This window comes from Marmota marmota, unplaced genomic scaffold (genome assembly GCF_001458135.2).
Source record: "Marmota marmota marmota unplaced genomic scaffold, marMar, whole genome shotgun sequence".
Taxonomy (NCBI): Eukaryota; Metazoa; Chordata; class Mammalia; order Rodentia; family Sciuridae; genus Marmota; species Marmota marmota.
In genome coordinates, this window is record NW_026000076.1 from 4,263,434 (window position 1) to 4,291,130 (window position 27,697).

At 34.9% G+C, this 27,697-nt stretch overlaps 1 protein-coding gene across 1 annotated transcript in view; it reads left to right on the plus strand.

The window, feature by feature from the left end:
- The window catches only part of Alg14 (ALG14 UDP-N-acetylglucosaminyltransferase subunit), an 89,956-nt gene that overhangs the window by 486 nt on the left and 61,773 nt on the right, over nucleotides 1-27,697 (plus strand). The window contains exon 2 of the mRNA XM_015500868.2: nucleotides 4,977-5,128. Coding sequence (XP_015356354.1) covers nucleotides 4,977-5,128 — 152 coding nt within the window. The remainder of the gene's footprint in view (nucleotides 1-4,976; nucleotides 5,129-27,697) is intronic.

Here is a 27,697-nt window from a genome sequence, read left to right on the forward strand (position 1 = left end):
GGGGGGGGGGGGGGAGGAGGGGGAATGCAGTTTTCTGACGCGGCTCCTTCCCTTTTAATAATAAGTAATTTACACTTGTCTGTAATTAAGCCTCTCCTTTGTAACAAATAATTAGTGAACAGAGAACGCCGACGCTTTTGATGCTAACATACAGTTTTCCTGTTTGGCTGTTGTGCATTATTAATGTAGGCACTTTGTCTTTCGTTTAGGAAACACGAATACTAAATAGTAAATGAAGCAAAGTGAATTGTTTCATTTCTAAATATACAACACCCACAAGGTCAAAATCATTGACTACAGATCGTAGAACTATGCATACAGGGTGGCAGGATATGAGCAATAAATTGTCCTGTCATTTACGATTTTAAATGGACAATTTTGATAAGAATATATTCCTATCCCTTATAATCTCATATATATACACACACATATGTATATATGTATTCATAATTATGCATGGCTTACCTTTTAAGAATGCGTCCTTGTGCAAACATCATGAGAGATCCTTACACAAACCCAGAAGTTATAGAATACTGCACACCGAGGCTCTCTGGTATGTATATATATGGTATAGTCCTAGGGCCATGGTGAACAACACAACACAAGATTAAATCAAACACAACAGAAAATGATACAATTAAGAAGCAGTAAACATGAGATAGGTGAGGCTTCTGCTGCTGTTAACAGGATATATTTTATTTTACAATTTTTTTTAATAAAAAGGAGGAGTACACTGTAACAATAAAAAGAATAGTAAATAAACCAGTAGCAGTCACTTATTATCTAGTATTATGCATTACTATACTTGATTGTATGTGCTATGCTTTTATGACAGGAAGCACCACAAACATGTGAGTATTGCCTTGTAGCTACTGTGTTATGACAGCTACCATGTCACTAGATGATAAGAATTTTTCAGTTCCCTTATAATCTCATGAGACCACTGTCTTATATGCTGTTTATCATTGCCCAATATATCATTATGTAGTGCATGACTACACACACACACATACACACACATACATTTGGAAATACCAGGAGATGTGTGCAAATAGAATATTTAAAGTATGAACAAATTTGTAAATATAATTTATTACCTTATTCATTTAACCTGTTTATTTTGAGCTGTAAGATAGGCCAGGCACTAAGCTAAGCTTTGGAAATAATAAAACTGACTAATATTACATGGAGTGCTATGTGCTAAGCACTGAGAAGTACACAAAAATACAGCAGTGGATGAAATAGAGAATACAGAAAGACTAACAAATGACAATACAAAATGAGTACTTGCCACAATGAGGTAAGTGCTAAAAATCTTATATAATTGTAGAAGAAGTGCACAGCTGTGCTGTGGCTATGCAATCTTCAGAAAGGGCACCACTTTATCTGAACTTGAGACAAGGAAAGGCTAAAGGATGATGTCCAGGTTTCTGATTTGAACAAATGGATAGATGTTAAGGCTGTTCACTTGGAAATATTGGAGTTGGTGGACTAGAATCCAAAATTGTTGAAAATTCATCTGACTAGTGGTGTCTTCCCTCATTCAACACATTCAGGGTAGGGAGGGATCAAGGACCTTCAAGAATCATGCAAGTCAAAAAAACCACTTGTAATGAAATAAATTTAATAATTCATGCTGAAATTTTTTGAGGAGGGAAAAAGTATTTTCAAAGTTCACCTTGAAAACCAAGCAACATTTAATCTTTAGGTACCATAAAATATTATTAGTCAAGCACTTATATTCAGAGGACATCTCTCAAAATATACTACTTTCCTTTGATACATAGTGTGTTCTCCTTGGGCAAATTTTAGATTTAATATTGAACTCATTCTTTGAACAATAGGAAAGCATATTATTTTATGTTCACTAGCGGTACAGCAGTAACAATGAACAAAAATCCCTGCCTTGGTGTTTGCCTTCTAGTGGGGTAGATATTGGGGGATGTAAAAGGCAAAAGAAAGAAATAAGACTACATAGTAAAGTTATATAGTGATAAATACTATGACGTGGGAGGAGAAGTAGCATTTTAAAAGAATTGTCAAGGAACACTTCCTGGGAAAATGACAGATATCCAATAGCAAGGAAGTTAGAGGTGACCAGAGTAGACTAAATAAGGGGGAAAGAGGCAGGTGATGAAGTCCAAAAGGAGCAGAGATTGCAATCAGATTACAAAAAGCCTTTTATTCCACCAGAGACACAACACCATTGGAGAGTTTTAAGCAGAGCTAAATAATTCAGTCAACTCTTTTTAATAGGATCTCAACTGGATGCTGTGTTGAGAATACCCTGATGGAGAAATGAGGGAGTAGGGTGGAGACCAGGAAACTATGTTTATAATCCGTGTAAAAAGTGACAGTGGCTTGGATCAGAATGGTAGCAAAGGAGTTGGTGAGAAGTGATTAGATGTTGTATATATTTTAAGGTAGAATTGTGATGATTTATTCCTCAATAATATATCTACTAAAATAGACCCAGAGTTCATCATTTTAATGACTTCAGTAGGAAAGTTAAATTTTCAATGAATGTACTTAATGAAGTTTTCCTTTTGAGAGAGAAGACTATTAAAGCAGGTAAAATGAAGTTTCCATTGCAGTGGAAGATGTTGTGAATTTTAGGTTTTATCCTTAATTTTTCCAGCTGTGAAAACAAGTACCTACTTTGCAAACCACAACACTTTTCAAGGCTAAAAATAAAAATACCGAAATGAGTATAAACCAGATGTGTAAATTACATACCCCTGTCATCTCTTACTTTAAAATTCTATAAAGTCAGTGTGTGATTATAATTATTGACATTTACATTAATCTGTGTCACATTTCTTTCTATGTATAATTCCTTCTAGAATCTGGAAAGAAACTACTCCTTTCCTACTATTAAGAAAAAATGTTAGTGTAACCCTGTCTCTAATTAAAATACAAAATACGAAATAGGGCTGGGGATGTGGCTCTGGTCGATTGCCCCTGAGTTCAATCCCTAGTACCAAAACAAAAAAGTGTGTGTGTGTGTGTGTGTGTGTGAGAGAGAGAGAGAGAGAGAGAGATATCTTGGGCTGTGTTTGTAGCTCAGTGGTAGAGCGCTTGCCTGCCATATGTGAGGCACTGGGTTCAATCCTTAGCACCACATAAAACTAAATAAAATAAAGGCAGACTATTGAGTATGCTAATAATTTAATTGTCCATAAACAACTAAAAAATATATGTATATATATGTGTGTCAAGTGGAAACCCATACTTAATTTGTTTGATTATATTTCTTTGTATTTATTATTATTAAAAACTCATTCTTAGACTCATAAAGGAGGTGGGATAAGGAGTCCCCCTCTTTATCAAAGGAAAGAGGAGGTAACAAACAAGATGAATGTAGAGAATGTTGAAGACATCAACCTGGCTGAAGCACAGAACTTGTAACATGAACCTAAAATAGGTGTAATATAGTTCCTTATTGTGCTTAAATGGTTTGTGATAGATATTCTTTCATTGCTGTTGTTGTTTGCACGAAATAAACCATGGTGAACATGCAGTTAGCTTTCCCTCCGTGTCCAATGGGTTCTCTATCCTTGCATACAACCAATGGCAGATCAAAAATATTTTTTAAAAAATTATATTTGTACTAAACATATACAGACTTTTTTCTTATCATTATTTCCTAAACAATACATTATAACAATGATGTAACATTTACATTATAATAGACATTATAAGTAATCTACAGATGGTTTAAAATATGCAGGAGTAAGTATGTAAGTTATATGCAAATACTATACCATTTTTTCTAGAGGACTTGAACATCTGTGAATTTTGGTTTCATGTCTATTCTGGAAATAATCTTTCACAGATACTGAGGAAAGATGGTAGTTATCTTTTTAAATTTTATTTTTATTTATTTTTTATTTTTTATTTTATTTTTTTATTAGTTACACATGACAGTACAATGATCTTGACATATAATACATTTGATCAAATGGGGTATAATTTCTCATTTTTCTGAGTGTACAGGTTGCAGAATCACATTGAATATAGTCACGTATATACATACAGCAATACTAGTGTCTATTTTATTCTGCTTTTAAATTCATGCTTTTAAAATTAAGGTATTAAAATTTTGGAGATCGTATGATTTAAAAAACTGAACGTTGGGACTGGGGACTCAGTGGTAGAGTAGAGCACTTGCCTCAGAAGTACTAGGCCCTGGATTCGATCTCCAGCATCAAAAATAAACAAACAAAAAATCCAAAGTAAAAAATAAATATGGTGAAGCTGGTAAATATTTGAGGATCTGCAGTGTGCTGAGACCTCTGTTAGGAAGTGAGGTTACAGTGGTGAACAGAAAAAATCTTCCTTAAGAAGATCCAAGCCCTGCTGGCCAGGGCTCATGCCTTTACCTTTTTCTCTATACAGAAGTCTTCAGTAACTGCTTTCATTTTACTTTCCTGATCTTACTTCATCTTCACCTTTCTTTCCAGTATTCACATCATTCCATGAACACATCTCAGATCTTCATCTCATGCTCTAACAATCCCTGTCTCTTCCCAGTAGCCTCCCTACTCCTGTCAGTTCATTATCTTTACCTTTCGAGTTACCTGAACCTTTACCAGATCTTTCGAACTCTTAGGACATTGATATCTACTTGCTTTCATTCCCATTTTAGTTTTTCTTGCTGTCTTGCATCCTTTTTATCTTACTCTATGGTGTGTGTCTTGACCTTTTCCTATCAGTCTTCTTAATTACAGGAACTATATCTTGAACTTCTTTATACCTTCCTCGGTACCTACTGCTAATGTCAAATTTATTTTTATACATTATCTTTTCCCTCTACAAAAGTAGTGTTTATACAATGACAGATTATTGTTTTCAGTGTCTTCCTATCTTTTAAGCCCTGTGCCCATCTTTGAAAACATGATATCAGTATAACTTGGTCAAATGGATATGTCCATTGTGTATTTATTAATCTTAGGCCTTCCAATGTTTTTTTCCAGGTGGTCATACCACAGAGATCCTGAGGCTAGTTGGGAGCTTGTCCAGTGCTTACTCACCTAGACATTATGTCATTGCTGACACTGATGAAATGAGTTCCAATAAAATTAAGTCTTTTGAACGAGATCAAGCTAATCGAGATTGTAATACCATGGTAAGTGATTATTTCTATTTCTGAGAAAAAATTTACAAGTTGTACATTGAGTTTAAGTTTCTCTGAAAATAATTTTATGGCACTTTAGTGCCCTACCCACAATGGGCAGTCAAATGTTTACTGATATGATGAAATTCATTTCCTTTACTCTCTCACTCAGACTCACATTTTTTTTAGTGATCCAAACTTTATTAGCTTTTTTCTCTTTTTTTCCCATTAGTGCATTATAATTTTACATAATATTGGGATCTATTACATATTCATACACACACACACTTTTTTAGTGTTTTTTATTAAACCATAATTATACATAGTAGTTGAGTTCATTTTGACAAAATCATACTTGCAAGGAATTTGATTTCAATCCCCATTCCCCCTTCTCTCTCACTCTATTCTTCCTCCTCTACTCTACTGAACTTCCTTTTACTCCTTTATTTATTTATTTTTGATTGGTACTTTCTACACATACATAAGGTGAAAGTCCCTTTGGTACATTTATGTATGTATATAACATGATTTTATTAAATTTATTTCATATTCTTCCTGTTTCCTTTCCTTTCTCCCTCTCTTTTTCTCCTTGTACTCCACTGATTTTCCCTATATATTTATAATATCCCATTTCTCACCTCCACCCCCACAATGGTCTTCTTTCCCTTCTTTTGCTCTAGCTTCCACATATGAAAGAAAACATTCTATCCTTGATTTTCTGAGTCTGGCCTGTTTCACTTAGCATGATGTTCTCCATTTCCATCTATTTACTAGCAAGTTTCATTATTTCATTCTTTATGGTTGAGTAAAACTCCATTGCATATTTATACCACATTTTCTTGATTCATTCATCTGTTGATGGGCATCTGGACTGATTCCATAATTTGGCTATTGTGAATTGTGCTGCTATAAACATTGAAGTGGCTGCATCTCTGTAGTATGCTGATTTTAGTTCTTTTGGATAAATACCAAGGAGTGAGATAGCTGGGTCATGGTGGTGTCATCCCTAGTTTTTTGAGGAATCTACATACTGCTTTCCAGAGTGATTGTACTTATTTGCAATCCCACCAACAATGTATCAATGTACTTTTCCCCTACATTGTTGCCAGCATTTATTATTTATGTTCTTGATAATTGCCATTCTGTCTGGTGTATGATGAAATCTTCATATAGTTTGGTTTGCATTTCCCTGATTTCTAGAGATGTTGAACAGCTTTTCATATATTTGTTGGCCTTCTGTCTTCTTTTGGGGAAATTTCTGCAAAACCAAACAAACAAACATTATTTCTGTTGCCTATTTATTGACTGGGTAATTTGTAATTTTGGTGTTGAATATTTTGAATTCTTTTTATATTTTGATTATGAATACTCTGTCAGAAGAGTAGCTGGCAAGGTTCCCCCCCACCTTTCTGTAGGTTCTCTTTCCACATTCTTAATCATTTCCTTTGCTATGCAGAAACTTTTTAATTTTGTGGCATCCCACTTATTAATTCTTGGTTTTATTTCTTGAATTTTAGGGGATTTGTTGAGGAAGTCAGTGCCTGCACCTATATGATGGAGTGTTTTCTTCTAGCAGTTGCAAGGTTTCTGGTCTAATATCTAAGTCTTTGATCTATTTTTATTTGACTTGTTCAGAGTGAGATAGGGATATAATTTCATTCTTCTGCATATGGATGTCCAGTTTTCCCAGCACCATTTGTTAAAAAGACTGTCTTTTCTCCAACATATATTTTTGGCACCTTTGTCAAGTACAAGATGGCTGTAAGCATGTGGGTCCGTCTGTGAGTCTTTTATTGTATTCAATTAGTCTTCATGTCTATTTTGATGCCAATAGGTAGTTTTTGCGACTATAGCTCTGTAGTATAGCTTGAGATCGGTTATTGTGATGCTTCCCACTTAACTTTTCTTGCTTATAATTGCTTTGGCTATTCTTGGTCTCTTATTCTCCCAGTTGAATTTTAAGGACTGTGTTTTCTAGTTCTGTGTGAAGAATGCCATTGGAATTTTGAAGGGGATTGCTTTGAATTTGTGTATTGTTTTTGGTAGTATGATCATTTTGACAATATTTATTTATGTTTTCAAAGACCAACTCTTTGTTGCATTTATTCTGTGTATTTTTTATTCTCTATTTCATTAATTTTGGCTCTGATATTTATTATTTCCTGTCTTTAACTGATTTTAGAATTAGTTTCTTCTTCCTTTCTAAGCCTCAAAGTAGAACATAAACTCATTTATTTGGGATCTCTCTAATACTTTTTAATGTAGGCATGCAATGTAATAAATTTTCCTTATAGTACTGCTTTCTACTGACCCAGAGATTTTGATATGTTGTATCTTTGTTCCCATTTGTTTGTAAGAATTTCTTAGTTTCGTCTTTCATTTCTTCTTTGGTCCATTTTTCACTTAAAAGAGTATCATTTAATCTCCATGTATTTATGTGGTTTGTATTCTTTTTCTTGCTGATGATTTCTGGTTTCATTCCAGAAGGACTCATGGGATTGTATCAGGGGTTTTGTTTTGTTTTGTTTTTGTATTTGCTAAAACCTAGAATAAGGTCTATTTTGGAAAAGATTTCATGAGCTGCTGAAAAGAAGGTAAATTCAGCTGTTTTAGGGTGAAGTATTCTATAACTGTCTATTAGGACCATTTGATTTATAATATTATTTAGTTTGGTTATATCTTTATTCATTTTATGCTTTGATGACATACCTGTTGGTGATAAGTATATGTTGAAATCACCAGTATTATTGTATTGGGATCTGAAATTTAATGTCAGTGAGTATTTTCTTTTTTTTTTTTTTTATGTAATTGGGTGCACTGACATTTTACTGCACTGGCATATATATCTACTGTTGTTAAATCTTCTTGTTGGATTGTTCCCTTTACCAGGATGTAGTGGCCTTCTTTGTCTCTTCTGATTAATTTTTGCTTAAAATCTATTTTGTTAGATATGAGAATAGCTGCTCCAGCTTGTTTTCAGACTCCTGTTTGTATAGAATATTTTTTCCCATCCTTTTACCTTTAACCTGTGAATGTCTTTGCCTATGAGATGAGTCTCTTGCAAACAACATGTAACTGGATCTTGCTTTTTGATCCATTTTGATAATCCATGTCTTTTGGGGGGAGTTGAGACCATTTATATTCAGTGTTATCATGGATATGTGTTTGTGGCTTACTACCATTTTTATTTTTTGTTATTTTAATTCTGTCTTGATTTTCATTTAGATGATTAATCTTCTATTGATCTTCATCTATTTGGGAGTTCTGGGATTTGGTTTTGGGTTTCTCAGGGTGCAGTTTATCTGTGAGTATTCTTTGTAGTGCTCGCTTGGTGGTCATATATTCTTTTAGTTTACTCTTGTCATGGGAGGTTTTTATTTCCCCATTGAATATGAAAGAGAGCTTTGCTAGGTGTAGCAATTGTTTTTTTTTTTTTGTTTGTTTGTTTGTTTTTTTGTTTTGTTTTTTTCAGAGCTTGGAATATCTCACTTCAGGCCCTTCTTGATTTTAGGATTCAAGTTGAGAAGTAAGAAATGAGCCTTTTTGATTTGCCTCTGTGACCTCTTGCAGCTTTTAATATTCTTTTCTTATTTTCTGTGCTAGGCATTTTGATTATGATTTGTCTTGGAGAAATTCTCTTCTGATCTGGTCTTTTTGGGGTCCTTACACCTCCTGTACTTGGATGCCGATCTCATTTCTGATAACAGGGAAAGTTTTCTGTTACTATCTTATTGAAAATGTTCTTAATGCCTTTAGCCTGTATCTCTATGTTCTCTCCTGTCCCATTGACTCTCAGGTTTGGTTTCTTGATGTTGTCCCAGAGTTCTTGTATATTCTGATCATGTTCTGTATTTTTTTTTCCATTTACTGCATACTGTGTACTCAAGTTCATGTACCCCATCTTTTAAGGCCTGAAGTTCTGTTTTTCAAGGGCTGAAGTTCTACTTTCTATGCAATATAATATGTTGTGATGCTTTCAAGTGAATTTTTAATTTGATTGTTTGTGACTTTCATTTCTAGGCATTCTAATTGGTTTCTTTTCAATATTTCTGTTTCTTTATTGAAATAGTTTTTCGTGTTTGTATTTGTTCTTGTAATTCATTCCTTAGATCTTCTTTTAGTTCACTGAACATTTTAATAATGAGTTTTTTATAATCTTTCTCTGGAGTTTCATTCACTTCCTTATGCATGGGATCCTTTGTTGCAGGATTGTGAATTTTGGAGGGAGGTTTGTTGGCCCTTTTCCTCATGTTTTCAGAGGACTTAGACTTGGGCATCAATTGAGGTTTGTTCCCTTTCCTGTTTTATACATGTGTCTTTACATGTATAGTTCTTTTTTGTTCTGGGATTGCTCTAGGATTGGGTTGTTGGTTTAAGGTTTTTGTCTCCTCAGTTATAAAAGTAATGTTAAGACTCAGTTGGGGCTAGATCATGTACACATTTTTTTAAAAAAAATCTGTTTGAGTTTTGGTCACTTGAAAACAAACTAAAACACTATTAAAATGTATGCTTAGGAACTCCATATTAAACAAGATCAGAATATGAATCTACATTCTGTCATTCAGCCATAGAACAAAACAAATATAAGGCACTTTTTTTCTGGTGAGAGATGAGCCAGAATGCTTACATTTTGTTTTGGTGATCAATAAATACTACATTAATTTCTTAGGGCTGCTATAACAAAATACCATAAACTGGGTGGCTTAAAACAACAGAAATGTGTTTTCTCACAGTTCTGGAAGCTGTAAATCTGAAATCAGTGTGTCACAAGGCTATGCTTTCTCTCAAGGTTCTAGGGAAGAATCTTTCTTTACCATTTCCTAACTTCTAGGGCCTGCCAGCTGTCCTTAGCATTCCTTAGTTTGCAACAGCATCACTCCAGGTTCTGCCTCCGTCATCACATGGCCTCTTCCAAGTCTGTTTATTTGCTTTTTTTTTTTTTTTTGAGGATACCAATTATCTAATGTAGGGACCACTATAATTCAAAATAACCTCATCTTAGCCTGATTACATTCTACAAAGACTATTTCCAAATGAGATCACATTCACAGGTTCTAGGTAGACATGAATTTTGAGAGGATACTATTCTCTCCAGTGCAAATATGTACACAGAACTATTTCAGTAGAGTCTATTTGGCAAATATAGCAAGCAAATTTGAAAGAAAATAGTAGAGACTATTGAGTATGCTAATAATTAGCCCTTTCAATAATTTTAAGACAGATAATAGTATTCCATTTGCAAATGAGAAAATCAAAGCTCAAAGGCATAAATAATTTGACCAAGGTCCCATCAAATATATGTCACTTACTTATACTTCTTTAAATCCTCTACTTCTTTTATTTTTTTAAATATTTATTTTTTAGTTGTAGGTGGACACAATCCCTTTATTTTATTTTTATGTGGTGCTGAGGATCGAACCCAGTGCCTCATGCTTGCCAGGTGAGCACTCTGCCACTGAGCCACAACCCTAGCCCCAAATCCTCTATTTCTCCTGCGTAGCTACTCTGCCGCTTTTAAAAACTTAGAGAAGAATGCCCTGGGAATTCTTGTCTAGCGTATCAGAGACTAAAAATGTCATTTAATCTCTTATCCTAGAGTGCATCTGAGAATTATTAGGAGAAAATTATGAGGAATTTTTCACACCAAAAGAATGTTGAAAGTATTATAATTTGCCAGTGGCATTGAGCACTTAAAATATATATATATAAAGTTCAAAATCATCTCAAAATTCTTACTGGTTTTTCAATTTAAGGTACTGGTATCTTTGGTTTACCCAATTTTTATTAGTATGTATATTCTTCTTTCTGAAGTTACATTCAAATTAGAGGCTCTAATTTTAATTTAGCGTACCTATCCCCTCTAGGACTCACATTTGTATTGTTTACTTGCTGAATAGTTTCATAGCTTAGTGAAACATTTGGACATTTGCTGTCAAACCCATCAAGTTGTGTTTGATTCACGTTGATAAGAAAGCCAAAGATTTTAGATTTTTTAAGTGCCATTATTTTTTATTATCAAAGTGTTACCACAGTGCAATACTAAGCATCTCTATTTGGCATTCTTCTGACAGTTAATTTTGTGCTGGAGCAATGCAACTGCTGTTAGAGGAAAAAAAAAAAAATCCCATTCCTGAAAGGGTCTGTTGTCCTCTCTGCCATCCATTCTTGTTTACCACAATGCATACACTTGTATGTGTGTGTGTTTAGGCCTTGTGTGTGTGTGTGTGTTTAGGCGGGTGTTAGAGTATGAAGGTTAAGACCCAAATACTGAGAGAGATACCTTCCTATCAAGCCCTGTTAAAGGAAAGGGTCCACCTACAGGCCTTTTTCTGCACTACAGCATAGGGAACTTGGCACCTGATACCCCTAATAGCCTCCTTTGTACATTCCATGGAATTCTTTACCAGACTATGAACAGGAATACAGTTGCTGAAGAAGTAAGTAGTGATCAGTACATTTGCTGAAAGAGCCCATTTGAGTCAAGAATACTGAACAATCTATACCTAGTGCATCCATTATAGTGGCCACCAGCCATGTGTGGCTATTTATATTTCAGTTTAAATTAATTAAATTTAAATAAAAATTAAAATTTGGTCCCTCATTTGCACTAGCTACATTTCTAATGCCCAGTGGCCACATGTAGCAAGTAGCTATTACATTGGACACTATGGAATAGAACATTTTCATAATTGAAGAAAGTTGTATCAGATGACACTTAACGAGATAGTCATTCATACTTACAAACTGAAAATGAAACATGATTAGACAGTTTGAAGAGAATCAACAGGTTAAAAGCAAAAGGTCCCTGCCAAAACATTTAATATAAAAACACAAATAACTGATTTCATATTATTGAAATTCAAGTAGATAGTCCATTAATTAAACAAGAATAGTCTATTTTGCAAAAGAAGCAATCTCAAAACAAAAAACTGGAAAACTGGAAATGTTTTTAAAATTATTGTCACAATTAAAAATTAAATGGATAAATACCACTGAAAACCTTATAAGTGAATCAGAAGTGAGCTAAAGCAATTCTCTTCTGGCATTCTTTGCTCTAAAAGCCAAAAATGAGGAAATGGAAAAGAATAAGGGAAAATAATCACAAAGTGTCAGGAATGAGAGGAAAATCTTTTAAAAGCTAGAGTGGATTTTTTATTACCCTCTCCTGTCTTAAGTAACTTATATCTCCTGTGTCATCAATAGTCATGTAGTCTTACCACTGCTGCTTGTGTGCCATGTCTTCTTTTGAATTCATTCTGTCTTCTCTTTGGCTCAACCTTTTTCTAGAAAAGTTACAAGGGCAGTGTATTTCCAGGTTGTTGCGTTCATACCCTGATAGTTGTTTGGCTTACTAAACAGTTCTGATTATAATGCCACGATTTTCTTTTCCTCTCAGAATCATTCTCTTCTAACCATTAGAATTTCAGAAAAGCTGTTTGATGCCGGTTTTGGCTTTTTTTTTTTTTTTAGAAATATGAAATTTAATCAGGTCACGTCTGTTTCCTCCTTAGTTTTTTCTGAAATTCAGTGAACTCTTAGGATCTTCCTTCAGATTAGGACCATTTTTTCTGTCTATTCTATATACCAACCTTTTGTGTGTAGGTAAATGGATAGATAGCTGTATATTCTTTCTAAATGGATAGATAGCTGCTTCTCCTGTTGTTTTATGATGAAGAGAAGTTTTAGATTTTAATGTTTATATTTTCTTTGAAGACTCCAAATTTATATTTTCCCTTAGGACTTCAAGGTCAGAGTTATACTATGTTATTTTCTGAAAGTTTTAACATTTTCTTTTTCACATTTGTCTTTAATCCATCTGAAATTGATTTTTCTGTGTAATGTTTGAAAGGGATCTAATTTCCATATGGTAAAACACTGTCTCAGGCCACAATAGTCCTTTTCCCTCTGATCTTCAGTGCCATCACTGTATGTCAAGTTTCTGAGTATTCAGAGTCTCTTAGCTCTCAATTCTGTTAACTGGTTTGTTTTTCTGTACTGAGCCAGTAACAAGCTCTTATAGAAGTGTTTTAATTGTTCTTTTTTTTTTTACATAAATTTTTAACTTATCTCTGACAAACTCAGAAAGAACTTTGTTGGTGTTTTTATTTGAATTAAATTGAATACATCATTTTAGAGAGAACCTCTATCTATATAGGCATCTTATGAGAACTACCTCTCTACAATGTAATTAATTCTTTAATTTATTAGCTTGTTACCTATGAAGATAATATCATCATCTGCAAATAGAAACAATTCTGATTTTTTCTAATTCTTATAACTTTTATTTCTTTTTCTCATTTTATTGTTAGAATTTCCTGAATGGCATCAATAAAGGCAGTATAATGGTCATCCTTGTATTACTTCTAATTTTAAAAATATCCCAAGAGTTTTATTTTAAATCACATGTTTTCTTTTTATGAAATGTCTTTTCTGCATCTGAGATGGTAATTTTTAAAATTTTTTTTTATCTTTTTATGTGGTCAGTTACGTGGTATGAGTCATTCTTGAATTCCTGGAATAAACGCAGCTTGTTCATTGTATGTTCTATTTTAAGGCATTGCTTGATTTGGTTTGCAAACATATTGTTTCATGTTTCTTCATTTATTTTCATGAATAAGATTGGCCTGTACTTTTCCTTTCTCGGAGTGTTCTTTGATTATGATATCAAGGTTACAGCAATCTGATTACGTGAGTTGTAGAATGCACACAATTTTTTGTTTTCAGGAGGAATTTATATTAAAATGGAATTAATCTTTTAAAGTTTTCAGAACTTGTGTATAAAACCAGTTAGGCTTGTTATGATCTTTTTTGCTATGGTTGTAGGATTCTTTGGACTTTGTTTCTTCTTCCTTTTTTGAGGGGGGTGAGTACCAGGGATTGAACTCAGGGGCACTGAACTATTGAGCCACATCATCAGCTCTATGTTTGTATTTTATTTAGAGACAGGGCCTCACTGAGTTGCTTAGTACCTCTAAAAATATTTTAGAAAAATATTTTTCTAAAATGTGTTCATGTTATATAAATTTGCAAATGTTTTGACATAAATATTTTCATAATATTCTCTTGACAAAATTTTTGTAAGTGTGTGCTACAGCAATAAAGATTTATTAGTAATTTTGCTTACTTGAAGTCAGACATTTAAAAGTTTAATATTTTTTTCCATGTTTAGCTTTTTGATTTCTCTGTTGTATCTTTTCTGTTTCTTTAATTTCTCTTTCCATTTTCACAATCTTCTTTCTTCTAATTTTGTATGTTTAACCTGTTGTTCTTTTTTGATATTTTAAGTCATGTATTTACCCTTATCTTTGAATATAAGTATTTATAACTATGTATTACTCTTTAACATTTTTAACTGCATTTCATACATTTTGATATAGATGTCAAAAAGTTCCCATTATGGATTTTTCTTTAATTATTCCAAAGTATTTTTAAAATTTTAAACATAATTATCTTTTTAAAATTTGTTTATTATTTTATTCCATGTTGTTTGTTTATTTACCTGAAAATATGTCTTGTTTTTGCCCTTTTTATTTTGTTATATATTCAACACTTAGAATTCCAAGTTGAATTTTATCTCTGCTTTCTGAGGACTACTTTTTAATGGGGGTGGGGGATAATAAACAAGGTAATTAAGTAAAATTTATGATGTGTTAATGAGAACTTAAGGAGATAAAGAAACCAAGGAGAGGGAATGGGCAGTTTTAGGAGGTTGAAAGTGGGGTTGCAATTTTAGGTAGAATAACCAGGAAAGATAGTGTTGGAACTAAGACCTGAAAGAAGTAAAGGTATCAAACCATCTGAGGAAATAGAACCCTTGGATGACTGCATAGTACACCCTAAGGCAGAATTGTGCCCAGTGTGCTTGTGAGATAGCAAGGAGATCAGTGCAGCCAAAGCAAAGGAAGTGAGGGAAAGCTGAGTAGGATGCCAGGTGAGGCAAGGGTGAGGGTGTTGGCCAGGTCTTTTAAGATCATGTAGTTGATTTTTAGGTTTAGAGTTGTTCCCAGTGAGATTGGGAACCACTGGGTTTTAGGTAGAATAATGACATGATCTGACTTCTGTTTTAACAGGATCACTTTGCTTGCTGAATAACTAATGGGGAAAAAGGCAGAAGCTGGGAAAGGAGTTTAGAAGTATGTTAATAACCCAAATTAGACAAAGGTGTGGCTTGGACCAGGATGGCAACAGTGGGTATGATGGGAAGTAGTCAAATCCTGGATATATTTTGAAGGTAGAAATAGTAGAATTTTCTGGCAGATAAGACTTGGAGATTGGGATGGTGGGGGCCAGGGTGTGGGAGGGGGGTGGATAGAAGATGACATCCATGTCTTTGGCCTCAGCCACTAGAATGATGGAGTTGTAAGGTTACAGTGCGGAACAGGAGGGCTAAGTGTGAGACATCTGTAATTATACCCATAAAAGTGTAGCATAAACAGCTGGATCCATGAGTCTGAAGTTCAGGAGGGAGGTATGGTCTGCAATATAAATTTGGGAGTCATCTGTGTATAAATGGTTTGACTTAAGAAAATGGATTATATTACCCAGTAATCGATTTATAGAAAACAAAATAGCACTAAAAAATCGGGCCCCAGAGCATTCTAACTTTCAAATATAGGGAAGCTGGTATTATTATGGAAATATCAGCTGTTAGTTTGTTCCTTTGTAGGCCTCTTTTCCTGAAATTTTAGGGGCATTGTATATCTGGCATAATTATGCAAGTGAGAGGTTTGAGCTACCCTCTGTGTGGATGTCGATTCTGTACAATTTGTGGAAACAGTGCTCCTTTCCTCCTCCAATTTTCTTCACTTGTTTTTTTCTGATATTATATTGCCATCTGCAATTTTCTTGCTATCAATAATACTCTTGTGGTTATAGGCCTTGACCTACTTCTTTATAATTGAACTTTTTCAGACTTCTTAAGTGAGTCAGAACATGCGTACCATTTTAAAGCATTGACAATAACTACATTGTGTGCTTCGGCAGGTGTCACATCCATATCACCCTGAGCACTTCAGGAATAAAAATGCATTGATTCATACTTGATTCCTGAGAAATTAAAACTCATTCTTTTTGTATTGGCTTGTTCTAAAAAAGAAGACTATCCCAGACATCAGGGCTGGGGTTGTGGCTCAGCAGTAGAGAGCTTGCCTAGCACATGCAAGGCCCTGGGTTCAATCCTCAGCACCACATAAAACTAAATAAATAAAAATAAAGGTATTGTGTCCAGCTACAAATAAAAAATAAATAATAAATATTTTAAAAAAGAAGACACATATTACCAGTATTAATCACTTACTCAAGTAACATAGGAATTTTGTTATTTGGTTTAAAGCCCATTCAGAAATAGAATTATTCAATAAATTTCTAAAAGTCTTGGTAGTATATAGAGTCTTGGCAGTATATGGAAAAAATTAATATTTTTTATTAGAAGATTAAATTGTATAACAGGATTATTACTATTATTAGTAGTATTTATTCATGATAGATATAAATATATAGCATTTTTAAGCTAAATTTTTAAATTTATAATATAATTTTACTAATTTATGTTAGAGGGAATCTACTTTTGTTGTGCACACTTCTTTCAGCTGGTATGGTGGTGCATGCCTATAATCCCAGTGACTCAGGAGTCTGAAGCAGAAGGATCACAAATTCAAGACCAGCCACAGTAACTGAACAAGAGCCTATCTCAAAATAAAAAGAGCTGGTACATAGTTCAGTTGTAAAATGACCCTAGGTTCAATCAAAAACAAACAATAAAAACAAACAACAAAAAAATCTTTATTCTGATTCCCTTGATTCTGTATTTTTTTTTAGTGCTATGGAAAATCTTTACGTTGTTTAGTTTGCCCTGTTTATAATTATATAAGAGTAAAGAGAAATAATCCTGTTATACAATTTAATTCTACTAGTTAACCTATGTTTCTCTCAGTAGTTTAACCACATTTTTACAAGAAATAGGATTCCTTTTACTAATAACAACTGAGATCAGTAAGGTGAAGAGCTAAGAGCTAAGGGGTGAGGGATGTTTGGCTGTGAAATTACTTAAATGAAAAAATATCTTGAAAATTCTTCTAAAGAAAAAGTAATTTCCACTGGGATTAGTTCTAAAGTAAAGAGTAGCTAAAGTAATATCTTTCAGCAAAAATTGGATAGTAACCTTTCCAAATAGAACCAATTACCAGAGTGATATGAAAGTAAATGATAACTCAAACCAAAGCATTCTTCCTAAATAGCGGTAGTCTTCTGATGAAATAGAGCCCCACCACCACCCTGCAAAGTCTGGAAGGGAAACACATGTGGATTTTCCTTCATCCTTTTATTTGCTTTGAATCTGAACCTTGTTTCATAGCTGCCTCCCTTGATACCCAGACATTACTCCTGGTAACTTCTGTCAGACCATGAGTTGGCCACAAACATTTTTTTTAAACTGCATTTATATAGAGTAGTCTCTTTTACACATAAAACAACAATAGAAATTGTTGAAAACTGGCTTAAAGGGTTAAAAATTGGAGCTAACCTTTATTTTCAAGCCTTTTAAATTTCTCAGTACTCTATAATTAGGCTTCCAGTGTTTTCCCAAGAAAGGTTATTTATTTGTTCATTCATTCCAAAAATACCCAATCAAAAGATCTTCCATTCTTCCCACTGAGTACTGATTCTGTACAAGACACTATCCCAAGTGGATATTTCATCAAATCTTCATTGAATATATCCTAGAATTTACTGTGATGGTGGTTATTTTTCTATTCTTTATTCTTTTCTATTCTTTCTAAATTGCATTCTTTTTTATTTGTTTCTTAATTTAGAAACTTTAGACAATAAAAGTTATAAAGTAGGGGCTGAGGTTGTGTCCCAGTGGTAGAGTGCTCACCTAGCACTGCAAGGCTAGGTTTGATCCTCAGCACAACATAAAAATAAATAAATAAAATAAAGGTATTGTGTTCAACTACAACTAATAAATAAATAGGTAAATAGGTAAATAAATAGATAAATAAATAAATTAAAAGGTTATAAAGTAAAAAGTAGAAGTTCTTCATCACCACCCCAGTCCTACTCTAGAGGTACGACTGTACCACTGTACCAGCTGGAGTTATAGCCTGCCAGTGCTTATTCCCTCCTGTTACACCTGTGACATAACCAAGTATTATGAATTCTATGTACACATATACATGTGATCACATAGGCAGGGTTGGGGATCTTTGGAGAGAATGGGGTATGGGATTGTTCATAAATCAAACCCTATATATTATCTATAATGTTTTTCCTTTCAATTCTACATCTTGATCTGGGGGTGTAGTTCCATGGTAGAACACTTGCCTAGCACATGCAAGGCCCTACGTTTAATCTCCAGTATCACAAAAACAAAACAAAACACTATACCTTGATAATTCACCATTGTTGGTACAAATAGATTATTATACTTTGTAATGACCACCTAGTAATCCACAATAATGATGTACCATTTCCTTGATGTTTGTAGTCTTTCACTAATTGCTGCAGTAAACACTTTTGTACTTACACACATTCTATAAATATTCTTCTAACTTGCTAGATTTTGTATAATAAATGTGAATGTTACTTTTATTAGGAAGAAGCTTAAAAACTGAAGAAGCCCAACTTGCTGATACTAAAGAGTCTGTCAGCCCTTTCTTACCACAGCATTCTGGCAAATTGTTGACTGAATTTGAAGTATCCATAATAAAACAGTATAAATGTATGGGGTACAGACTAATGTATTAGATACACTAAACTATTTTGGTTTTTTTGGCCTTAAATAAAATTCCTGCCCTCCATTCTCATTTTTTAATAACTTGACAGCAATACTGAGAGATTTATTACATGCAGACCTTATAAATGCTGCTATTGGTTTGGACTCTAATCTCTGTATCACATGCATCCCGTGGCTGACCACAGTTTGCTTCTTAAAACTTTGTGTTAAAGGGGCTGGGGTTGTGGCTCAATGGTAGAGTGCTCACCTAGCATGTGTAAGGTCCTGGGTTTGATCCTCAGCATCACATAAAAATAAATAAATAAAATAAAGTCATTGAATCCATCAACAACTAAAAAATAAAAATTAAAAAAAAAACTTGTGTTACACAAATAATCCATATCCTCACATTTTCAATGGTTTTCTTAATATAAAAAAGTATATTTAGAACCAAAAGCCAATGTCTGTTAGAGGCATTCTTTATGTCTAATGTCAAAGCCAAAATAAGAACATCTGCTACTAGTAGCACTATTCTTTGTTTTGACCCTTTACCTAAGATGAAGTAAGAGGTATAAATATTGAAAAAGAAAAAATAAAGTCATGTATTCTATAAATAATTACATCTAGAAAAAAAGCAGTTAAAAGATTACCAAATATTAGTTTAGAAAAGTGTCAAATGGAAGCTGAATATGGAAACACCAATAACTTTCTTATGTGATATCAAAAACTATTAGAAAAAATAATGGAAAAGATACCTTATGTATTAAACACTAGGATAGCTTCTTTTTAAAAAATATTTATTTTTTAGTTGTAGTTGGATACAGTGTCTTTATTTTATTTATTTATTTTTATGTGGTGCTGAGGATTGAACCCAGGCCTCGCATGTGCTAGGCGAGCACTCTACCGCTGAGCCACAACCCCAGCCGTAGGCTAGGTTCTTCAGTAAAAGGAAATAATATGGACACAATAGTGAAATCTTACTAAGAGCCATTAAGTGTGGAATAAATACAGAGGCATGTTCCTAATGCTTAAAAATTTACTTTCCTTTTGCCCAAATGTGCAGTAACAGTCAAAATTCAATGTTTTTTTTTTTTTAACTTTGTTTATTCAACAAGAAATGTTTGCTTTCCATTTGCCAGGCATTTTTGTGGGCAGTTGAGATACATCAGTGCAAAGTAGACCTGCAATCAGGGAGCTTACTCAACCCAAGTGAAGACAGTCATACTAGAAATAGGGAATTGGAAAATCTGAAGGTGATCAGTGCTGGGAGGGCGATTACACAGGGATATAGGGAATGCACATTCTGAGGAGGTGGAAGAGTTTCAGTTTCTCATAGAAACTTGAAGAAGATGGAGACAACTGGGATAAGTGCATTTCAGGCAGAGGGCTCAGTTTCCCAGCAGTCCTCAAATGGGGCCTTCCTGGATATTGGGGGAATGGCAGAGTCCTTGGAGCAGAATGAGTGGAGGGAGACATTGGGGATGGGGTGAGAACATAGGGCAGGGAGCCAGATGATAGAGGGCTTTGAAGGAATTCTAAGAATTTCCTCTCTGACTGTGAGGAAAATAGGTAGCTACTGGAAGGTTTTGTTGGAAGTTTGATCACTGTCATTGCTGTGTCTCAAAGCAAAAATGAAACCAAGGAAACCAACTGGGTGGATGTTTCAGCAATCTGAATAGGAGATAGTGTACTTTGCACCAGTGAGGATTAAAAAAAGGGGGGGAATGTTAGATTTTTGGATTTTTTTAAAAGTAGAGTTCACAAAATTTCCTGCAAATTGGGTTAGAATTTGAAGAAAAGAGAGAAAGAAGAGCATGAATGACTTCAAAGTTTCTGTTCTGGGTAATCATAAGAACGGAGTTACTATCAGTGTCCCTGGGTAGTCTGTAAGTGGAGCATCCCTGTTTTCAAGTGTCATTATATTGTTTCATACACCCAAACCAATCAGCAGCCTCCACCATGGCTACAACTCCCTAAAACCTTCCTGGAATTCAAAGGGACTTCCCAGGCTCTCCTTGCACTGATTCCAAACCATCTTAAGTCCTACCTATTTGTTTCCTGTACCTCTATTCTGTCCTTTATCCCTCTCTTTTTTATGCTTTTCCCGTTCCTCTCACTTTCCAGAAAAGTCCTTCAGGATTCAGAAATGGTCCTGGAAAGTCCTTCCCTGTGCTAAAGAACTTCTTTTATTGTGCTTTTGTATAACCTTCCCAAATCTGTGTTGATGTCATTCCTCCATGCTGCCACCGGGTGGCAGCACACTGCTGAACATTGAGTAGTTTGATCTAACTTAGAACTGCCAGTGGTGTGGAGATTTCTAGTATATATTAGACTGCTCTGGCAAATGGTAGTGGTGGGGTAGAAGCGGGGAGGTTTCCTTCACTTCTTTTTTAGGGAGTATCATATGCCATTTCCAGAAGAGATTTTCCTTTCTTGAATTTGAAAGAGCTTTATATAGCTTTGGAATAGTCTTTTTAGCCTAGAGAATGTTTTATTTAGACTTTTTCTACTGTATACCTTGCCAAACTTGTAGTACTGTTATATTTGTCCAAAGTGCTCTTTTTTGAGACAGATAGAACAGCTCACTAGAAGCTTTGCCTTTGCAAAGGTAAAGTCCTTCTTGAAAACCAAAAGCAGATATGATTAACCAGTTTCTGGGTACAAAATTTATACTAAGTTTTATGAGGAATACAAGTAATGAAAGAAAGTGCTCTTTGACTCAAGAAGTTTTTGATACAGTTTGGGAGGAAAGATCATAAATATTGCAAACCCTAAGAATTAATTAAAAGCATCACTGGTGAACTAGTGAGGAAAAGATAATATAGGTATTAGGTGCCTCTGAAGCCTGGGCTACAGTGTGGAGTTGAGGGCCTCTTGGTTGAAGTCTGAGCAGTTAGACTGCTTTGGAAACACCAAGCCAAATTGAAGATGGGATAAATTACTGCCCTGAAAATAGGGACTTTGGAGGAGTCAATACCTGCCCTGTGCCCCCAACATGTATCACTTGGGTTCCTTTCTGGGTCTGTTCTCCAAATGCTACATTTATATCCTCCAGATTGAAAATTCAAAATTAGTTTTGAAGAAATTGATTTGCTCAGAGAGACTAGAACTGTATATTCTAACATGTGGGTCCTGAATATTTTTTACCCTTCAATCAATATATTCCACCCAGCGCAGAGAGCTTCTAGTCTGCCCTTAATGCCAGTGCTGTGACTATTGACATTTGGGGGTCAATACATCTTTGTTGTGAGGGAATGTTCTATGTATTCTCAGATGTTTAGCAGCAACCTTGGCTTCCATCCACTAGTTGCCAGTGCACTCCCCACTTAATCCCTAGTCATGACAACCCCGAATGTCTCCAGATCTTGCCAAGTAGGGTTAGAAGGAGTCTCTCCCTCTTCTTCCCCTTGAAAATCATTGGTTCAGACCAACATCTACAGACTCTCAAAAACATGAGGAATGCCTGTACCATGAGAGAAATCAAAACTGCAGTCAGCAAAGAATCTTAGAGAAAAAGGATCAAAGAAGAGGATACTGTGGGGTGGGGTGCAGGGCTTAAAGAAAAGTTACTTTCAGATAAATGAGAGGACATTAATTATATCCTTAAAAAAGAATAAGGCCTGTTATTTTTAACTCAGAAACACTAGGATATTAAATTTTTGACTGCAGGAATTTAAAAAAAAAATCATGAAGGATCACATTGAAGAATTCTGCCAAAAAGCATAAGAAAAAGGTTGAAACCGTAGAGAATAGTAAGAAAGCTAGACCATCAAACTGGATGTTGAAGGTCTGCTATCCAGAACAAACAAGGAAACAGAAGTTAAAACAAAACAAAAAATGATGACCCAGGAAAAATTCCCAGAACTAGAAGGACATGACCTTCAAAAGGACTCTCCCCAGCCCAATTAAACTGTAGCCTCAACAGCCTAAGTCATCTACAGTTTCACAACTAATGATAAAGGGGAGATACCAAAAACTTCCAGAAAGAGAAAGGAAAGAAGTCACATTGGGCCAGTGGGGGTGGGAGGGGTGGGGAACATTCCAAATAACATTCAGAACAGTGGACCCAGTGGAAGTAATAACTTGTTGACATGAAATATTTGTTTACTGAAGAAATAACCCAGACATCTCATAAACCCCACTATTTTGAGGCTACTATATTTGTATTTTGGAAGCAGAAGTTTTGCTGTTACTTTAATAAGTAGGGATTCTTTTGGTTTACTTTTTGTTTTTGTTTTGAAGGGGTTTACACTGTTGGTTTTTATAAATAACTGACAGTTTAGTGGCTTCAGGATTTATCAGGTAAAACTAATATGACATACTTCCACTTAACACCACCTACTGTTTTCCACAAGGTGGGGTGCTAACTTCATACAACAAACTGAGACCAGTACAAGTTCCTGAGACTTCTAAATTTAATGCATTTGATGTCTATCTTTAACAGTTCCCAAGAAGTTCTAAAATAAATGTTTGTAAACTACATAATTATAATTGTGGGGTTGTTTTAGTTTGTAAACTACATAACAACTCAGGGTTTAACTTCATTATATTTTTAGGGTGTGTCTAAGGTATATGTATTCACTTTTTCCTCATTCCAGTGACCTTTGATGCAGGTGAAAATAACTCTAATTTGGAAGAAATACAGTTGTGAAATTTCTGATTAAGAAAATATAAGTTTTTGCAAATAGAAATTCTGAAGTGGCTATTTCAGTAAATAGATGTTTATTTTCAAAGTAGTATATTGGGTAGATTTATACATTCTTCTGAAGTATTTTAAATAGCTTAACCTCTTCAGTTCCTTCCAGAACTACCTTTCTTCTGTCTCTAAAACTAATGGAAGGTAGGTTGAATTTTCTTTTAATCAGATTCTGATTTGATGGAATTGAATAGCGTATTTCAGTTACTTCAAACTTCTAATAATTTTATCATTTTCCTATATCACTTAAATTTGTATGGAATTCTTACAACATGCAGAGCATTAATATTTTATAATGTATCACTGTTGTTTCTCCATTTTAAAGCAAATTATTTATTATCTAATAACAATGTTTCGATTGAAACAAATATTTTTTTTTTAAACTGTTATATATATCGTGAGTATAAATATACAACTTCTTTTTGTTACTATAAAATTAGGATGCAACCCACTTGGGAATTCTCTGTGTACTTCCTTTTGCACAAATGGAGGTTCTTTGATCTCTTGAGCCACTAGACCCCAAGAAATGCTTCTGGAGCATGGTGGTTACAGTTACACCAGGGACAGCATAACTCCAAGCCCTGTAAGTGCAACACTGTGACTGGTGATACACTTCCAGTTTCAGTCAGGATTGACTGAGGAACTGAAGATGGCAAGGAAGGGAGAGGGATACATTGAACACCAGGGGTGTTCACCTGTCCTGCACGTACCTGAGGTGCTCACTTTACAGTAACTGATGAAGTACTACATGCCTGAGGAGCCATAAAGTTCCAAACTGAGTGCTGCTAACAACCAGCTCTGTGAACTTGGACAAATCAATCTCCCTAGACCTCAGTGTCCCACTGTGAAATACCATGGCCTGGCTGAGATTAGGGATCTAGCTGCCACCATGATGTCACATTTGGCTTAAGCCTGCTGTTCTAGGCCATCCCCTTAGGCCTTCCAGCATCTGCCCAGAATCCAGATTTTGAATATTGTCTTCCTGAATTACCAGTTGGCTTGCTCTGTATATCCACCAGCCAGGTCAGCCCATCAGCCCAGTTGCAAGTACAAACCCATGTCTGCCTCATTTCATCCTACAAAGTACCTATACATATTTTCTAACATTCATGTATTTTGTGCTTAGACAATGTTTTACTGACTCATAAAATTATGCTGAAATCCAGACCCTAATAAATAGTGATATGCCCTCAGCTTATTTCTTTTTTTAGGGGGATTGAACTCAGGAGCACTCTACCACTGAGCCACATCGCCAGCTCTATTTTGTATTTTTATTTAGAGACAAGGTCTCACTGAGTTGCTTAGCACCTTGCTTTTGTTGAGGCTGGCTTTGAACTAGAGATCCTCCTGCCTTAGCTTCCCTAGCCGCTGTGATTACAGGTGTGGGCCACCCCACCCAGCCGACCCTCGGCCTACTTCCTCTCTTGCATCCTCTCCATAGAGCAGGGTGATACCTTTCACCCCAGCTAGTAAGTTGAGAGTTGCTTCAGACTCTCCTTAAAAATCCCTCCTCCCCATTTTTTGACCTCTTCATTTCTCCACCTTAGTGTTGCAGCTGTCTTTTATGCCTTCAGCATTGTTCTTCTGATCTCCCCAATAATTTCCCTTCTTTGGTTGTATCTCTCTACCCCTTCTGTCCTCATATTTATCAGAGTGTTATTTCTTGAATACATATCTGGTAACATTACACCCTCTTTTTAACATGTGTAGGTATCTTCTCGTTGCCTCTAGATTCAAATACATATTCCTTAGAGTGACTTCGAAGGCTTTTCCTCTTCAATTTCATGTTCTGAAGCTCTATGCCTTGCTTCTTATGTGCCAAAATATAGTTCCCCAAATATTCCATGCTCTCTTGTGCATGGCTGCTCTGAACATGCTACCTCTTCTGGACTACCCTTTCCCTGCTCTTCTACACCTGATATATTTCATAGTTCTCACAAATCAGATCAGGTATTTCTTCCAGGAAGTCTGACTTATCAAAGTGTAGTTAATGGTATCCTACTTGGTGCTAAAATTGTTTTTATTTTTTATGTCTCATATTGTATTTACCTCTTTGGTTGCATTTATCAGTCTATCAGTTTTCCTGGGTTGCCCTGCCAGACTATAGTGAGTTCCCTGTGAATGTCTTATTCACTTTGTGAAACCCAGTTCCTGTCACCTGGTGGGTGCTTATTGGATATTAAGTGAATGGATGAATATGTGAATGAATCTGTGCTTAAATGAAGAGTGTAGCTCTGAAATCAAGTGTTATAAACAGTTGTTTATACAATAAAATGAACAATCAAAGAAATTTGTTAACTTTCACAATGGTCTTATTTCTGGTAAACCTGTAAAGCTGCACAAGTATATCACTAACAATAGTATGTGTCTCTCTTTATCTTTGTTGATGGTCCTTCATAGGACTGCCACAGTACTGCCTCCAGCAGCTCCAAGCTCTCCCATCAGGGTTAAAAACCTGGCTTAATACTATGTATTAGACTGGCTGAGAAAAAATAGGTTTCTTATAGCATGTGGGAAATTTGAAGCCTCCTTTTCCCAGATCTTTTCCAGAAGCCCCAGACAGATATCCTGCCTCATGGTCTCTACTGAGGTTATGCTCCCACCTTTCATCCAATCATTGTGACTAGGGATGGCTGTGTGTGTGTGTGTGTGTGTTTTAAATTATGGTCATTTCGATTTCAGAATGATTCACTGAGCCATTCAACATAAATTTGAAAAGAAAATCCTTCATGTTGCTTAAGGTCTTCTAGGCCCACTGTTAGAGCCAGGGTTGGGGATGAAGGAGATGAAATGAATACCATCAAAACCATTTGGCAGAGAATGTGAAAAGAATGAGTTGTCCAAAGGAAAATTGGGGTATTATCAAAAGAAGGGGTCAATAAAGGCTAGGAAGAAGACAACAAATGTTCTTTGTAAAGAGCTTTAAAATCTTTATAGAGCCAGAATCCCATAATTGTTTCACAAACAAACTCCTTTTTTATTTTCCTGAATCCTGAGACTGCCAGGCAAGAAGGACTTTGTCAAGGTGAAGTGAGGAGTGACTATAGACCTTGGGGTAGAGCTGGAGTGGCAGCTTTGTCTTTGACAAGTCAGACTTGAAATCCAGTATGGGATCATGGTGGCTAATTGAGGGTCAGTGATCAGAGCCAGGCCTCTTTGTTTCACAGTGCAAGATGCAGGTCCAGAGAGGTTGATTTGCTCAGGGTGACAGTTTGTTATTGGCAGGACTCCATTTGAAACACAACTTCCTCATGCATATGTCACTTATGGTACTTCTTCAGCTACCATGAAGTAAATGTATACCAAATACTTGAAGGACATGCATATTAAAACTTTTTGTGGTAAATTATGATCATCTTGATTTTAGAATGATTGGTTGAACCATCCAACATTCATATATGTAAATAAACACATACACACACAGCATTATTTTTCAAATGTTTTGAAAGAAAGCTGAAACTATTTTTGGTTAAATGAAATTTTATTATTTTAGTTTTGTCTTGATTCCAAGATTCTGCAATAGTGTGGCATTCATTAAATAATAAATGTATTGTATGTTTCAATGTGTGGTAACAGCAAAGAATGACTTCATAGACCACTTGATCTGTTCTGTTGTGGTTTATGATGCCATCTGGATTCTTTGGTGGAATTATTTCCATCTAAATCACTGTAAACTTCTATTTCATTTTCACAAATGTCAAGCCAGATATATTTGTGGCTTTTAGCAGTGGTGCAATTCTGGAACATACTTTGAAAGTTATTAGTTGTCATATACTATTAGTATTTAACTCAGTATTTCACATAATTTCAGACAAACTAGCATCCTGAAGAAAAAAGCATTTTTTCCACTTTATATTTTTATTCGGCAGAATCTACTTTTCTTTTTTTTTTATTTATTTATTTATTTATTTATTTATTTTAAATTTTTTTTTTATTGGTTGTTCAAAACATTATAAAGCTCTTGACATATCATATTTCATACATTAGATTCAAGTTGGTTATGAACTCCCAATTTTACCCCAAATACAGATTGCAGAATCACATCAGTTACACATCCACATTTTTACATAATGCCCTATTAGTAACTGTTGTATTCTGCTACCTTTCCTATCCTCTACCATCCCCCCTCCCTCCCCTCCCATCTTCTCTCTCTACCCCATCCACTGTAATTCAT